The following is a 16,388-nucleotide window of genomic DNA, read 5'->3' on the forward strand; positions in this document are numbered from 1 at the left end:
GGTAACACAGTGGGGCAGCACGGTAACACAGTGGGGCAGCACGGTAACACAGTGGGGTCAGCACGGTAACACAGGTGTGGCAGCACGGTAACACAGTGGGGCAGCCCGGTGATCACAGTGGGGCAGCACGGTAAACAAAGTGGGGCAGGCACGGTAACACAGTTGGGTGGGCAGCACGGTAGCACAGCGTGGGGTCAGCACGGTAACACAGTGGGGCGCCACGGTAGCACAGTGGGGCAGCACGTAGCACAGGGGGGGCAGCACGGTAACACAGTGGGGTAAGCACGGTAACACAGTGGGCACCACGGGTAACACAGTGGGGCAGCACTGTAACACAGTGGGGCAGCACGGTAACACAGTGGGGCAGCACGGTAACACCAGTGGTGGCAGCACGGTAACACAGTGGGGCAGCACGGTAACACAGTGGGCAGCACGTACACAGTGGGCAGCACGGTAACACAGTGGGGCAGCACGGTAACACAGTGGGGCAGCACGGTAACACAGTGGGGCAGCACGGTAACACAGTGGGCAGCACGGTAACACAGTGGGGCAGCACGGTAACACAGTGGGTCAGCACGGTAACACAGTGGGGGCAGCACTGTAGCACGGGGCATCAGTAGAGGGGGCAGCACGGTAGCACAGTGGGCAGCACCGGTAACACAGTGGGGCAGACCGGTCACACAGTGGGGCAGCACGGTAACACATGGGGCAGCACGGTAACACAGTGGGCAGCACCGGTAACACAAGTGGGCAGCAAGGTAACACAGTGGGCCAGCACGGTACACAGTGGGGTCAGCACTGGTAACACAGTGGGGGCAGCACGGTAACACCAGTGGGGGCAGCACGGTAGCACAGTGGGGGGGCAGCACGGTAACACAGTGGGGGGAAGCACGGTAGCACAGTGGAGGGCAGCACGGTAACACAGTGGGTCAGCACGGTACACACAGTGGGCAGCACGGTAACACCAGTGGGGCAGCACCGGTAAGCACAGTGGGGGCAGCACGGTAACACAGTGGGGCAGCACGGTAACACAGTGGAGGCAGCACGGTAACAACGGTGGGGCAGCACTGTAACACAGTGGGGGCAGCACGGTAACCACCAGTAGGGGCAGCACGGTAACACAGTGGGCAGCACGGTAACACAGTTGGGGGCAGCACGGTAACACAGTGGGGCAGCACGGTAACACAGTGGGGGCAGCACGGTAACACAGTGGGGGCAGCACGGTAACACAGTGGGCAGCAAGGTAACACAGTGGGGGCAGCACGGTAACACAGTGGGCAGCACGGTAACACAGTGGGGGCAGCACGGTAACACAGTGGGGGCAGCACGGTAACACAGTGGTCAGCACGGTAACCAGTGGGCAGCACGGTAACACAGTGGGCAGCACGGTAACACAGTGGGGCAGCACGGTAACACAGTGGTAGCACGGTAACACAGTGGGGCAGCACGGTAACACAGTGGGCAGCACGGTAACACAGTGGGGCAGCACGTAACACGTGGGGGCAGCACGGTAACACAGTGGGGGCAGCACGGTAACACAGTGGGTCAGCACGGTAACACAGTGGGGCAGCACGGTAACACAGTGGGGCAGCACGGTAACACAGTGGGGGCAGCACGGTAACACAGTGGGGCAGCACGGTAACACAGTGGGCAGCACGGTAACACAGTGGGGCAGCACGGTAACACAGTGGGCAGCACGGTAACACAGTGGGGCAGCACGGTAACACAGTGGGGAGCACGGTACACAGTGGGGCAGCACGGTAACACAGTGGGGCAGCACGGTAACACAGTGGGGGCAGCACGGTAACACAGTGGGGCAGCACGGTAACACAGTGGGGCAGCACGGTAGCACAGTGGGGCAGCACGGTAACACAGTGGGGCAGCACGGTAACACAGTGGGGCAGCACGGTAGCACAGTGGGGCAGCACGGTAACACAGTGGGGCAGCACGGTAACACAGTGGGCAGCACGGTAACACAGTGGGGCAGCACGGTAGCACAGTGGGGCAGCACGGTAACACAGTGGGGCAGCACGGTAACACAGTGGGGGCAGCACGGTAACACAGTGGGCAGCACGGTAACACAGTGGGGGCAGCACGGTAACACAGTGGGGCAGCACGGTAACACAGTGGGCAGCACGGTAGCACAGTGGGGTCAGCACGGTAACACAGTGGGGCAGCACCGGTAGCACAGTGGGCAGCACGGTAACACAGTGGGGCAGCACGGTAGCACAGTGGGCAGCACGGTAGCACAGTGGGGCAGCACGGTAACACAGTGGGGCAGCACGGTAGCACTGTGGGCAGCACGGTAGCACGTGGGCAGCACGGGTAAGCACAGTGGGGCAGCACGGTAACACAGTGGGGGCAGCACGGTAACACAGTGGGCAGCACGGTAACACAGTGGGGCAGCACGGTAACACAGTGGGTCAGCACGGTAACACAGTGGGGGCAGCACGGTAACACAGTGGGGGCAGCACGGTAACACAGGGGGGCAGCACGGTAGCACAGTGGGGGCAGCACGGTAACACAGTGGGCAGCACGGTAACACAGTGGGGCAGCCCGGTAACACAGTGGGGCAGCACGGTAACACAGTGGGGGCAGCACGGTAACACAGTGGGGGCAGCACAGTAACACAGTGGGGCAGCACGGTAACACAGTGGGGGCAGCACGGTAACACAGTGGGCAGCACGGTAACACAGTGGGGGCAGCACGGTAACACAGTGGGGGCAGCACGGTAACACAGTGGGGGCAGCACGGTAGCACAGTGGGGGCAGCACGGTAACACAGTGGGCAGCACAGTAACACAGTGGGGCAGCACGGTAGCACAGTGGGCAGCACGGTAACGCAGTGGGCAGCACGGTAACACAGTGGGGCAGCACGGTAACACAGTGGGCAGCACGGTAACACAGTGGGGGCAGCACGGTAGCACAGTGGGGCAGCACGGTAGCACAGTGGGTCAGCACGGTAACACAGTGGGGCAGCACGGTAACACAGTGGGTCAGCACGGTAACACAGTGGGCAGCACGGTAACACAGTGGGGCAGCACGGTAACACAGTGGGCAGCACGGTAACACAGTGGGGCAGCACGGTAACACAGTGGGGGCAGCACGGTAACACAGTGGGGGCAGCACGGTAGCACAGTGGGCAGCACGGTAACACAGTGGGGGCAGCACGGTAACACAGTGGGCAGCACGGTAACACAGTGGGGGCAGCACGGTAACACAGTGGGGGCAGCACGGTAACACAGTGGGGCAGCACGGTAACACAGTGGGGCAGCATGGTAACACAGTGGGGGCAGCACGGTAACACAGTGGGGGCAGCACGGTAGCACAGTGGGCAGCACGGTAACACAGTGGGCAGCACGGTAGCACAGTGGGCAGCACGGTAACACAGTGGGCAGCACGGTAACACAGTGGGCAGCACGGTAGCACAGTGGGTCAGCACGGTAGCACAGTGGGCAGCACGGTAGCACAGTGGGCAGCACGGTAGCACAGTGGGGCGAATGAGCTCCTTCTGTGCTGTAAATAACAAACTCCCTGATGGGAGTCCGGAGCTCGCTGCTTGTGGTGGAGGCAGAGACCATCAGAACATTTCAGAAGTATTTATATGTGCTCTTGCGATCCCTGGGCAGACCAGACTGTGGGCCAAGTGCTGGAAAAGGGATTAGAATGGTTAGCTGGTTGTGTTTGACTGACACAGACGCTATGGGCTGAAGAGCTGTATGACTCGGTGTCTGAGTCTACGACAAGGTGCCTTTCTTTGCCAGATGAACAAATAACAAATAAAAGTGTATGATTCAACCAAATATATTCTAAAACTCAGTAAAACAGTCACCACCCCCTTAAATTATCCCATTGTAATAATGCCAAGATTCTGAATACTGCCCGTGCCGATGAGCTGCGGGTCCAATTCTCGGAGTCTCGGTTGTCTCAGGGTGTTTGTCCACGAAGGTGGGTCTTGCTCGCCTCTTCCTTCTGTCTCTGGCCAGTCGGCCTTGCTACTTCTGCACTGAGTCTTCGCTGGGGAGGATCCTGGGCGCTCGATTTTCAGAACCTTCTTTGTGCCTTTCCCAAATGTTCTCTGGCCCCCAGCCAATGAGGTCTCAGGGTGGTGACTGCGACGCCCAATGGAGTTGCTGACTGCAACTCTAGAGGGCGCCAGGAACCCTCCCCCAGGTGTCCAACTCGAGGTGAATTCTTCAAACTTTTTTTTTTTTTAATATAATTTTTATTGGAATTTTTTACAGAAAATATAAAACATAACGACAAACAATGAAATGCAACAAAAAACCCATAATAATTGTGACACCCCCAGACCGTATCGGCGCATGTATCACATCCCCCCACCCCCCAACCCAAATGAACAACAAAAGAAATTTAAAAAATATTAAAATTAAATAAACAAACATAGTCATTGTCGGCCCCCCCCCCTTTTCCCTCCCCTTCGAATTCTTCAAACTTAACATACGGCAGCTGGGTGCCAGAAAGTCTAGCTTCAACTCAACAATCCAAAACAATGGATCCATATGACTGGGCCGATTATCCCCTGATGTGTTGTTGACAGGACCAGACAAAGAACATTACAGCGCAGTACGGGCCCTTCGGCCCTCGATGTTGCGCCGACCCGTGAAAACCATCTGAAGCCTATCTGACCTACACTATTCCATTTTCATCCATATGTCTATCCAGTGACCACTTAAATGCCCTTAAATTTGGCGAGTCTACTACTGTTGCAGGCAGGGCGTTCCACACCCCTACTACTCTCTGAGTAAAGAAACTGCCTCTGACATCTGTCCTATATCTACTACCCCTCAATTTAAAGCAATGTCCCCTCGTGTTGGTCATCACCATCCGAGGAAAAAGACTCTCACTGTCCATCCTATCTAACCCTCTGACTATCTTATATGTCTCTATTAAGTCACCTCTCAGCCTTCTCCTCTAACGAAACCAACCTCAAGTCCCTGAGCCTGAACTCCAGGATGAACATTTGCCATCAACCACCACCCTCTGTCTTCTTTCAGCTAGCCAATTACTGATCCAAACCGCTAAATCACCTTCAATCCCATACTTCCTTATTTTCTGCAATAGCCTACCGTGGGGAACCTTATCAAACGTCTTACTGAATTCTATATACACCACATCAACCGCTTTACCCTCATCCACCTGTTTGGTACCACATGTCCTGGTAGTCTCTGTGTTCAGTGTCTCTAAACTTTACTTTGTTCACGTTCCCATCAGGCCTGTCTGGAGCTGACTATGGTTTCGTTTAAAATGACCAATTCTGAATTGAAAGTGTCCAATCTTCCATTGGCCTAAAATTTAGGCTGGAAAATAAGAGGGGCGGAAAAGAGTGACATCTGTAACCCATAACGTTGTGACATAAATCTCAACGCTCTGGTGTCAGTGGAATATGTCTTTAATAAGTATACACAGAAACACATGTTTAATTTTGTTTTGCCAGTGGCTGTCTGGAGACGGGATTGGAATCCCTGCTAAAGGCAGCAGGCAGCAACCTTCTAATTCTGAAGGTATCCCATTGCCCAAACGTCTTGACTGACCGTTCCCTGTGGTTGGCCAGTTGTTACTGCCGTTCTCTACAAGCAGTAACTTACAGGTAAGTCAAATGTTCATCGTTTTATAACTTAACTAAGTGTGACTGACAGAAACAATTGGGACAACACAGAGTCGTAGATATTTACAGTATGGAAACAGGCCCTTCGGCCCAGCTGGTCCATGCCGCCCACTTTCTATCACTAAGCTACTCTCACTTGCCTGCATTTGGCCCATATCCCTCTATACCTCCTGAGGTAGTATGGGTTGAAGTCAGAAATAGGAAAGGAACAGTCACCTTGTTGGGAGTTTTCTATAGGCCCCCCAATAGCAGCAGAGATGTGGAGGAACAGATTGGGAAACAAATTTTGGAAAGGTGCAGAAGTCACAGGGTAGTAGTCATGGGTGACTTCAACTTCCCAAATATTGAGTGGAAACTCTTTAGATCAAATAGTTTGGATGGGGTAGTGTTTGTGCAGTGTGTCCAGGAAGCTTTTCTAACACAGTATGTAGATTGTCCGACCAGAGGGGAGGCCATATTGGTAATGAACCAGGACAAGTGATAGATTTGTTAGTGGGGGAGCATATGGAGATAGTGACCACGATTCTGTGACTTTCACTTTAGTAATGGAGAGGGATAGACGTGTGCAACAGGGCAAGGTTTACAATTGGGGGAAGGGTAAATACGATGCTGTCAGACAAGAACTGAAGTGCATCAGTTGGGAGCGTAGGCTGTCAGGGAAGGACACAATTGAAATGTGGAACTTGTTCAAGGAACAGATATTGCGTGTCCTTGATATGTATGTCCCTGTCAGGCAGGGAAGAGATGGTCGAGTGAGGGAACCATGGTTGACAAGAGAGGTTGAATGTCTTGTTAAGAGGAAGAAGGAGACTTGTGTAAAGCTGAGGAAACAAGGTTCAGACAGGGTGCTGGATAGATAAAAGATAGCCAGGAGGGAACTGAAGAAAGGGATTAGGAGAGCTAAGAAAAATCTTTGGTGGGTAGGATCAAGGAAAACCCCAAGGCCTTTAACACATATGTGAGAAATATGAGAATGACTAGAGCGAGGGTAGGTCCGATCAAGTACAGTAGTGGGAGATTGTGTATGGAGTCTGAAGAGATAGGAGATAAGAGATAAGAGAACTGCGTACAGTTCTGGTCGCCTCATTATAGGAAGGACGTGGAAGCTTTGGAACGGGTGCAGAGGAGATTTACCAGGATGTTGCCTGGTATGGAGCGAAAATCTTATGAGGAGAGGCTGATGGACTTGAGGTTGTTTTCGTTAGAGAGAAGAAGGTTAAGAGGTGACCTAATAGAGGCATACAAAATGATCAGAGGGTTAGATAGGGTGGACAGCGAGAGCCTTCTCCCGCGGATGGAGGTGGCTAGCACGAGGGGACATAGCCATAAATTGAGGGGTAATAGATATAGGACAGAGGTCAGAGGTGGGTTTTTTACGCAAAGAATGGTGAGGCCGTGGAATGCCCTACCTGCAACAGTAGTGAACTCGCCAACATTGAGGGCATTTAAAAGTTTTCTGGATAAGCATATGGATGATAAGGGCATAGTGTAGGTTAGATGGCCTTTAGTTTTTCCCATGTTGGTGCAACATCGAGGGCCGAAGGGCCTGTACTGCGCTGTATCGATCTATGTTCTATGAGAGGTCTTGAACAAGTATTTTTCTTCAGTATTTACAAACAAGAGGGGCCATATTGTTGGAGAGGACAGTGTGAAACAGACTGGTAAACTCGAGGAGATACTTGTTAGGAAGGAAGAGGTGTTGGGCATTTTGAAAAACATGAGGATAGACAAGTCCCCCGGGCCTGATGGGATATATCCAAGGATTCTATGGGAAGCAAGAGATGAAATTGCAGAGCCGTTGGCAATAATCTTTTCATCCTCACTGTCAACAGGGTTGGTACTAGGGGATTGGAGAGTGGCGAATGTCGTGCCCCCTCCCTCCCTCCCTCCCTCCCTCGTTAACCAGTTGTATTTGCCACATATTTCATGATAGTCCTTGTTACACATAAATAGTAATTGTATTGTGGAACCAAGGGCCAATAACGTTGATTATTGTTCTAAGAGTTCTTGATTCATTTGGTTGTGTTGTAACTCCAGGTGATGTGGGGCTGGAATTGACTGCACACCAGCCTAGGGGGTTGTAACAGTCACACCTTTAATATAATTATGCAAATCAAATACCTCACGGGAGAGTTAGCAGAGAAAACTTTGCACGGGGCACAAATGGTGACACGAGGACAGGCTTGGTGAGATTTTAACCTGACTCTTCAGGAAGAAAGCGGATTGAGGGGAGAAAAAGGTTTGGGATAAAAGTTCCAGATCAGATGGGAACCTAAATTGTAGTCCCAGTGTACAGGATGTTGAGAGTAGTGAGGTCAGGGATAGGGTTAAAAGTTTGAAAGAGGGCACCGGCGAGCAAGACGCTGGTTTGAAGTGTGTCTACTTCAACGCCAGGAACATCATGAATAAGGTGGGTGAGCTTGCAGCATGGGTTGGTACCTGGGATCTCGATGTTGTGGCGATTTCGGAGACATGGGTAGAGCAGGGACAGGAATGGTTGTTGCAGGTTCCAGGATTTAGATGTTTCTGTAAGAACAGAGAAGATGGTAAAAGAGGGGGGGGTGTGGCATTGATAATCAAGGAAAGTATTACGGCGGCAGAAAGGACGTTTGAGGACTCGTCTACTGAGGTAGTATGGGCCGAGGTTAGGAACAGGAGAGGAGAGGTCACCATGTTGGGAGTTGTCTATAGACCTCCGAATAGTTCCAGAGATGTAGAGGAAAGGATTGCAAAGATGATTCTTGACAGGAGCGAGAGTAACAGGGTAGTTGTTATGGGGGACTTTAACTTTCCAAATATTGACTGGAAATACTATAGTTCGAGTACTATAGATGGGTCAGTTTTTGTACAGTGTGTGCAGGAGGGTTTTCTGACACAGTATGTAGACAGGCCAACAAGGGGCGAGGCCACATTGGATTTGGTACTGGGTAATGAACCCGGCCAGGTGTTAGATTTAGATGTAGGTGAGTACTTTGGTGATAGTGATCACAACTCGGTTATGTTTACTTTAGCAATGGGCAGGGATAGGTATATACCGCAAGGCAACAATCATAGCTGGGGGAAAGGCAATTATGATGCAATTCGGCAAGATTTAGGATGTATAGGATGGGAAGGAAACTGCAGGGGATGGGTACAATCGAAATGTGGAGCTTTTTCAAGGAACAGCTACTGCGTGTCCTTGATAAGTATGTACCTGTCAGGCAGGGAGGAAGTTGTCGAGCAAGGGAACCGTGGTTTACTAAGGAAGTTGAAGCACTTGTCAAGAGGAAGAAGAAGGCTTATGTTAGGATGAGACATGAAGGCTTATTTAGGACACTTGAGAGTTACAAGTTAGCCAGGAAGGACCTAAAGGGAGAGTTAAGAAGAGCGAGGAGAGGACACGAAAAGTCGTTGGTGGATAGGATCAAGGAAAACCCTAAGGCTTTCTATAGGTATATCAGGAACAAAAGAATGACTAGAGTAAGATTAGGGCCAGTCAAGGATAGTAGTGGAAAGTTGTGTGTGGAATCAGAGGAGATAGGGGAAGCGTTAAATGGATATTTTTCGTCAGTGTTTACACTGGAGAAAGACAATGTTGTCGAGGAGAACACTCAGGTTCAGTCGACCAGGCTAGATGGAATTGAGGTTCAAAAGGAGGAGGTGTTAGCAATTTTGGAAATGTCAAATAGATAAGTCCCCTGGGCCAGATGGGATTTATCCTAGGATTCTCTGGGAAGCCAGGGAGGAGATTGCAGAGCCTTTGTCCTTGATCTTTATGTCGTCTTTGTCGACAGGAATAGTGCCGGTAGACTGGAGGATAGCGAATGTTGTCCCCTTGTTCAAGAAGGGGAGTAGAGACAACCCTGGTAATTATAGACCTGTGAGCCTTACTTCGGTTGTGGGTAAAATGTTGGAAAAGGTTATAAGAGATAGGGTTTATAATCATCTTGAAAAGAACAAGTTGATTAGCGATAGTCAACACGGTTTTGTGAAGGGTAGGTCATGCCTCACAAACCTTATTGAGTTTTTTGAGAAGGTGACCAAACAGGTGGATCAGGGTAAAGCTGTTTATGTGGTGTATATGGATTTCAGTAAAGCGTTTGATAAGGTTACCCACGGTAGGCTATTGCAGAAAATAAGGAAATATGGGATTGAAGGTGATTTAGCGGTTTGGATCAGTAATTGGCTAGCTGAAAGAAGACAGAGGGTGGTGGTTGATGGCAAATGTTCATCCTGGAGTTCAGTTACTAGTGGTGTACCGCAAGGATCTGTTTTGGGGCCACTGCTGTTTGTCATTTTTATAAATGACCTGGAAGAGGGTGTAGAAGGATGGGTTAGTAAATTTGCAGATGACACGAAGGTCGGTGGAGTTGTGGATAGTGCTGAAGGATGTTATAGGATACAGAGGGACATAGATAAGCTGCAGAGCTGGGCTGAGAGGTGACAGATGGAGTTTAATGCGGAAAAGTGTGAGGTGGTTCACTTTGGAAGGAGTAACAGGAATGCAGAGTACTGGGCTAATGGCAAGATTCTTGGTAGTGTAGATGAACAGAGAGATCTCGGCATCCAGGTACATAAATCTCTGAAAGTTGCCACCCAGGTTAATAGGGCTGTTAAGAAGGCATGTGGTGTGCTAGCCTTTATCAGTAGGGGGATTGAGTTTCGGAGCCACGAGGTCATGCTGCAGCTGTACATAACTCTGGTGCGGCCACACCTGGAGTACTGCGTGCAGTTCTGGTCACCACATTATAGGAAGATGTGGAAGCTTTGGAAAGGGTTCAGAGGAGATTTACTAGGATGTTGCCTGGTATGGAGGGAAGACCTTACGAGGAAAGGCTCAGGGAATTGAGGTTGTTTTCGTTAGAGAGGAGAAGGCTGAGAGGTGACTTAATAGAGACATATAAGATAGTCAGAGGGTTAGATAGGGTGGACAGTGAGAGTCTTTTCCTCGGATGGTGATGACCAACACGAGGGGACATAGCTTTAAATTGAGGGGTGGTAGATATAGGACAGATGTCAGAGGCGGTTTCTTTACTCAGAGAGTAGTAGGGGTGTGGAACGCCCTGCCTGCAACAGTAGTAGACTCGCCAACTTTAAGGGCATTTAAGTGCTCACTGGATAGACATATGGATGAAAATGGAATAGTGTAGGTCAGATAGGCTTCAGATGGTTTCACAGGTCGGCGCAACATCGAGGGCCGAAGGGCCGGTACTGCGCTGTAGTGTTCTATGTTCTATGTTCTAATCGAAATGTGGAGCTTTTTCAAGGAACAGCTACTGCGTGTCCTTGATAAGTATGTACCTGTCAGGCATGGAGGAAGTTGTCGAGCAAGGGAACCGTGGTTTACTCAGGAAGTTGAAGCACTTGTCAAGAGGAAGAAGGCTTATGTTAGGATGAGACATGAAGGCTCAGTTAGGGCACTTGAGAGTTACAAGTTAGCCAGGATGGACCTAAAGGGAGAGTTAAGAAGAGTGAGGAGAGGACACGAAAAGTCATTGGCGGATAGGATCAAGGAAAACCCTAAGGCTTTCTATAGGTATATCAGGAACAAAAGAATGACTCGAGTAAGATTAGGGCCAATCAAGGATAGTAGTGGAAAGTTGTGTGTGGAATCAGAGGAGATAGGGGAAGCGTTAAATGGATATTTTTCGTCAGTGTTTACACTGGAGAAAGACAATGTTGTCGAGGAGAACACTCAGGTTCAGTCGACCAGGCTAGATGGAATTGAGGTTCAAAAGTAGGAGGTGTTAGCAATTTTGGAAAATGTCAAAATAGATAAGTCCCCTGGGCCAGATGGGATTTATCCTAGGATTCTCTGGGAAGCCAGGGAGGAGATTGCAGAGCCTTTGTCCTTGATCTTTATGTCGTCTTTGTCGACAGGAAGAGTGCCGGTAGACTGGAGGATAGCGAATGTTGTCCCCTTGTTCAAGAAGGGGAGTAGAGACAACTCTGGTAATTATAGACCTGTGAGCCTTACTTCAGTTGTGGTTAAAATGTTGGAAAAGGTTATAAGAGATAGGGTTTATAATCATCTTGAAAAGAACAAGTTGATTAGCGATAGTCAACACGGTTTTGTGAAGGGTAGGTCATGCCTCACAAACCTTATTGAGTTTTTTGAGAAGGTGACCAAACAGGTGGATCAGGGTAAAGCGGTTGATGTGGTGTATATGGATTTCAGTAAGGCCTTTGATAAGGTTCCCCACGGTAGGCTATTGCAGAAAATAAGGAAGTATGGGATTGAAGGTGATTTAGTGGTTTGGATCAGTAATTGGCTAGCTGAAAGAAGACAGAGGGTGGTGGTTTATGGCAAATGTTCATCCTGGAGTTCAGTTACTAGTGGTGTACCGCAAGGATCTGTTTTGGGGCCACTGCTGTTTGTCATTATTATAAATGACCTGGAAGAGGGTGCAGAAGGATGGGTTAGTAAATTTGCAGATAACACAAAGGTCGGTGGAGTTGTGGATAGTGCTGAAGGATGTTATAGGATACAGAGGGACATAGATAAGCTGCAGAGCTGGGTTGAGAAGTGGCAGATGGAGTTTAATGCGGAAAAGTGTGAGGTGGTTCACTTTGGAAGGAGTAACAGGATGCAGAGTACTGGGCTAATGGCAAGATTCTTGGTAGTGTAGATGAACAGAGAGATCTCGGCATCCAGGTACATAAATCCCTGAAAGTTGCCACCCAGGTTAATAGGGCTGTTAAGAAGGCATATGGTGTGCTAGCCTTTATCAGTAGGGGGATTGAGTTTCGGAGCCACAAGGTCATGCTGCAGCTGTACATAACTCTGGTGCGGCCGCTCCTGGAGTACTGCGTGCAGTTCTGGTCACCACATTATAGGAAGGATGTGGAAGCTTTGGAAAGGGTTCAGAGGAGATTTACTAGGAAGGTGCCTGGTATGGAGGGAAGGTCTTACGAGGAAAGGCTCAGGGACTTGAGATTGTTTTCGTTAGAGAGGAGAAGGCTGAGAGGTGACTTAATAGAGACATATAAGATAGTCAGAGGGTTAGATAGGGTGGACAGTGAGAGTCTTTTTCCTCGGATGGTGATGACCAACACGAGGGGACATAGCTTTAAATTGAGGGGTGGTAGATATAGGACAGATGTCAGAGGCAGTTTCTTTACTCAGAGAGTAGTAGGGGTGTGGAATGCCCTGCCTGCAACAGTAGTAGACTCGCCAACTTTAAGGGCATTTAAGTGGTCACTGGATAGACATATGGATGAAAATGGAATAGTGTAGGTCAGATAGGCTTCAGATGGTTTCACAGGTGGGCGCAACATCGAGGGCCGAAGGGCCCGTACTGCGCTGTATTGTTCTATGTTCTATCAAATTGAGGATGCACAGAATTGGAGGAATATAGACCGCAGCCCAGGTTGACTGGCTGGGGATGGGTGAAGCCTTGGCTGTTGAACAGAAAATGGATGGAGCTAGGGGAGAAATTGGACAGAGAGTTCAGGCTCCGGAAAGGAAACGGCAGGACAAAATCTACTATTGCAGAGTTTTATGTTAATTTGTCTTTTTTCCAGTTAGTTTTATTGAAACCTTATATTACGTTTCCAGGAGTTCAACAGATCCAGTTGGCCATGAAGTGATTTGGGCTTTAGGAGCTGGGTGCAGAGACATCATCTCTCTGCAAGTTGCACCATTACATCCATGGTAAGGACATTCTTTATCAACTGTTAACTACTTGCCATTGGTCCAAATGAGGCGAAAGAATAATAGACACTATTGTAAGGTATGTGCCCTTGATGCATTAACTCGTTTGGTCAGACGAGCTGCATTGAAAATGTAGCCAACTCTCCTGATTGAAGGCGAATATCCGGTTTTCAGAATTCCTGCCACTAAGCTACGCTCAATTCAATTTGCAACTCAACATTCTCGTCCTTCTCACTCTGATTGAGTTCCATATGCAGTGAGTGGCCAAAAGCTGGACACTGCACAAAGGTGTGATGTTTCTGATCAATTCTTTCCAGAATTCTAAACTTTGATGGAAGAGAAAGGCTGCAAAGTTTCAGTTGAGTGCTGTTAGATATGTATTAACGTACAAAGTATGTTTACCTGCACATTATTCAAAGAACAAAGAAAAGCACAGCACAGGAACAGGCCGTTCGGCCCTCTAAGCCTGCGCCGACCATGCTGCCCGTCTAAACTAAAATCTTCTGCACTTCTGTGGTCCATATCCCTCTATTCCCATCCTATTCATGTATTTGTCAAGATGCCCCTTAAACGTCACTATCGTCCCTGCCTCCACCACCTCCGGCAGCGAGTTCCAGGCACCCACCACCCTCTGTGTAAAAGAAAATTCCTTGTTCATCTCCTCTAAACTTTGCCCCTCACACCTTAAACCTATGCCCCGTGTAATTGACTCTTTCACTCTGGGGTAAAGCTTCTGACTATCCACTCCATCCACTCATAATCTTGTCAACTTCTATCAGGTCGCCCCTCAACCTCCGTTGTTCCAGTGAGAACAAACCGAGTTTATCCAATCTCTCCTCATAGCTAATGCCCTCCATACCAGGCAACATCCTAGTAAATCTTCTCTGTGCTCTCTCCAAAGCCTCCACATCATATATATATCTTACAAACAGCTAATGTCCCGGCACTGATCCCTGAGGAACATCACTAGTCACAACATTCCATTCAGAAAGGCACCCTCTGTATTCTGTGACTGAGCCAGTTATGTATCCAACTTGCCAGCTCACCTCTGATCCCATGTGACTTCTCCTTTTGTACCACTCTACCATGAAGTATCTTGTCATGGGCCTTACTGAAGTCCATGTGGACAACATCCACCGCCCTACCCTCATCAATTATCTTTGTCACTTCCTCGAAAAACTTGATCAAGTTAGTGAGACACAACCTCCCCTTCATAAAACCACGCTGCCACTCGCTAATACGTCCACTTATTTCCAAATGGGAGTAAATCCTTTCTCGTAGATTCCTCTCCAATAATTTCCCTACCACTGACATAAGGCTCAGTGGCCTATAATTAGCTAGATTATCCTTGCTACCATTCATAAACAAAGTAATAATAATAATCACTTATTGTCACAAGTAGGCTTCAATGAAGTTAGTGAAAATCCCCTAGTCGCCACATTCCGGCATCTGTTCGGGGAGGCTGGTAAGGAATAACATTGGCTATTATCCAATCCTCTAGGACCTCCCCTGTAGCCAATGAGGATACAAAGATTTCTGTCAAGGGAAAGCATATTTAGATGTTTCCAATCCTCCACTACCTCCCCTGTATCTAGTGAGGTTTGGAAAATTCTCCGAGCATCTGCTATCTCCTCCCTGTCATCCTTAAGTAGCCTCGGAAACAATCCATCTGTTACTGGCGACTTATCAACTTTCAATGATTCTAATCTCATACCTCCACAACTGGTCCACAGCAGACACCATTTCCCTGGCCCTACACTCATCCCCAGAGCATCTCGACAACAAGAACTTGTACATCAGACTCCTATTTATTGACTACAGCTCCGCCTTCAACACCATAATCCCAGCCAAGCTCATATCAAAGCTCCAAAACCTAGGACTTGGCTCCTCGCTCTGCAACTAGATCTTCGACTTTCTGACCCACAGACCCCAATCAGTAAGAATAAACAACAACACCACCTCCAAAATAGTCCTCCATACCGGGGCTCTGCAAGACTGGGTATTTCGCTCCCTACACTCCCTGTAGGTACACTCCAGTGTGGCAAAATTTGGCTCCAACTCCATCTACAAATTCGCTGACGATACGACCATAGCAGGCCAGATCTCGAATAACGCGAAGTCAGAATACAGGAGGGAAGGGCAGCATGGTGGCGCAGTGGTTAGCATTGTTGTCTCACAGCGCTGAGGTCCCAGGTTCGATCCCGGCTCTGGGTCACTGTCCGTGTGGAGTTTGCACATTCTCCCCTTGTTTGGGTGGCTTTCGCCCCCACAACCCAAAGATGTGCAGGGTAGGTGGATTGAACACGCTAAAATTGCCCCATTAATTGGAAAAAAATGCATTGGGTACATTTTTTAAAATACAGGAGGGAGATAGAGAACCTCCTGGAGTGGTGCAGCGAGAACAATCTCTCCCTCAATCCAGCAAAATTAAAGAGCCGGTAATTGACTTCAGGAAGCAAAGTGCACCCCTGTCAGCATCAACGGGGCCGAGGTGGAGATGGTTAGCAGTTTCAAATTCCTAGGGATGCACATCTCCAAAAATCTGTCCTGGTCCACCCACGTCGACGCTACCACCAAGAAAGCACAACAGCGCCTATACTTCCTCAGAAGCCTGAGGACACGCACGAACAGACTCAAAAACAGCTTCTTCCCCGCTGTTACCAGACTCCTAAACTGAGCCTTTTATGGACTGACCTCATTAACACTACATCCCTGTATGCTTCACCCGATGCCGTTATCAATGTATTTACATTGTGTATTTATATATGTTCTATGTTTTTCATGCATGGAACGATCTGTCTGGACTGCACGCAGAACAATACTTTTCACTGTACCTCGGTACATGGGACAACAAGTCACATGGAGGGCCGAAGGGCCTGTTCTGTGCTGTACTGTTCTATGTTCTATGTTCTAAGTCAATTCAGTCAATCACTCAATCCTTCGAGTGCTTCCTCTCTCTGTGATTATCCCATTCTGTATCTCACAGTGTTCCTCCTGGACGACTACATCTGCATCATCCATTTCCTTTGTAAACATAGAGACAAAATATTCATTTAAACCTCTTCCCACAGCCTCTGCATCTTCACACAAATTCCCCTCTTTATCTCTGATAGGTCCCACTGTGTTC

General features: G+C 49.0%; 1 protein-coding gene across 1 annotated transcript in view; it reads left to right on the forward strand.

The window, feature by feature from the left end:
• The window catches only part of fbxo41 (F-box protein 41), a 258,780-nt gene that overhangs the window by 188,697 nt on the left and 53,695 nt on the right, over window positions 1-16,388 (forward strand). The window contains exons 7-8 of the mRNA XM_038792922.1: window positions 5,458-5,610; window positions 13,166-13,261. Of these exons, the coding sequence (XP_038648850.1) occupies window positions 5,458-5,610; window positions 13,166-13,261 (249 nt within the window). The remainder of the gene's footprint in view (window positions 1-5,457; window positions 5,611-13,165; window positions 13,262-16,388) is intronic.

The sequence above is a fragment of the Scyliorhinus canicula genome, chromosome 3 (genome assembly GCF_902713615.1).
Source record: "Scyliorhinus canicula chromosome 3, sScyCan1.1, whole genome shotgun sequence".
Taxonomy (NCBI): domain Eukaryota; kingdom Metazoa; phylum Chordata; class Chondrichthyes; order Carcharhiniformes; family Scyliorhinidae; genus Scyliorhinus; species Scyliorhinus canicula.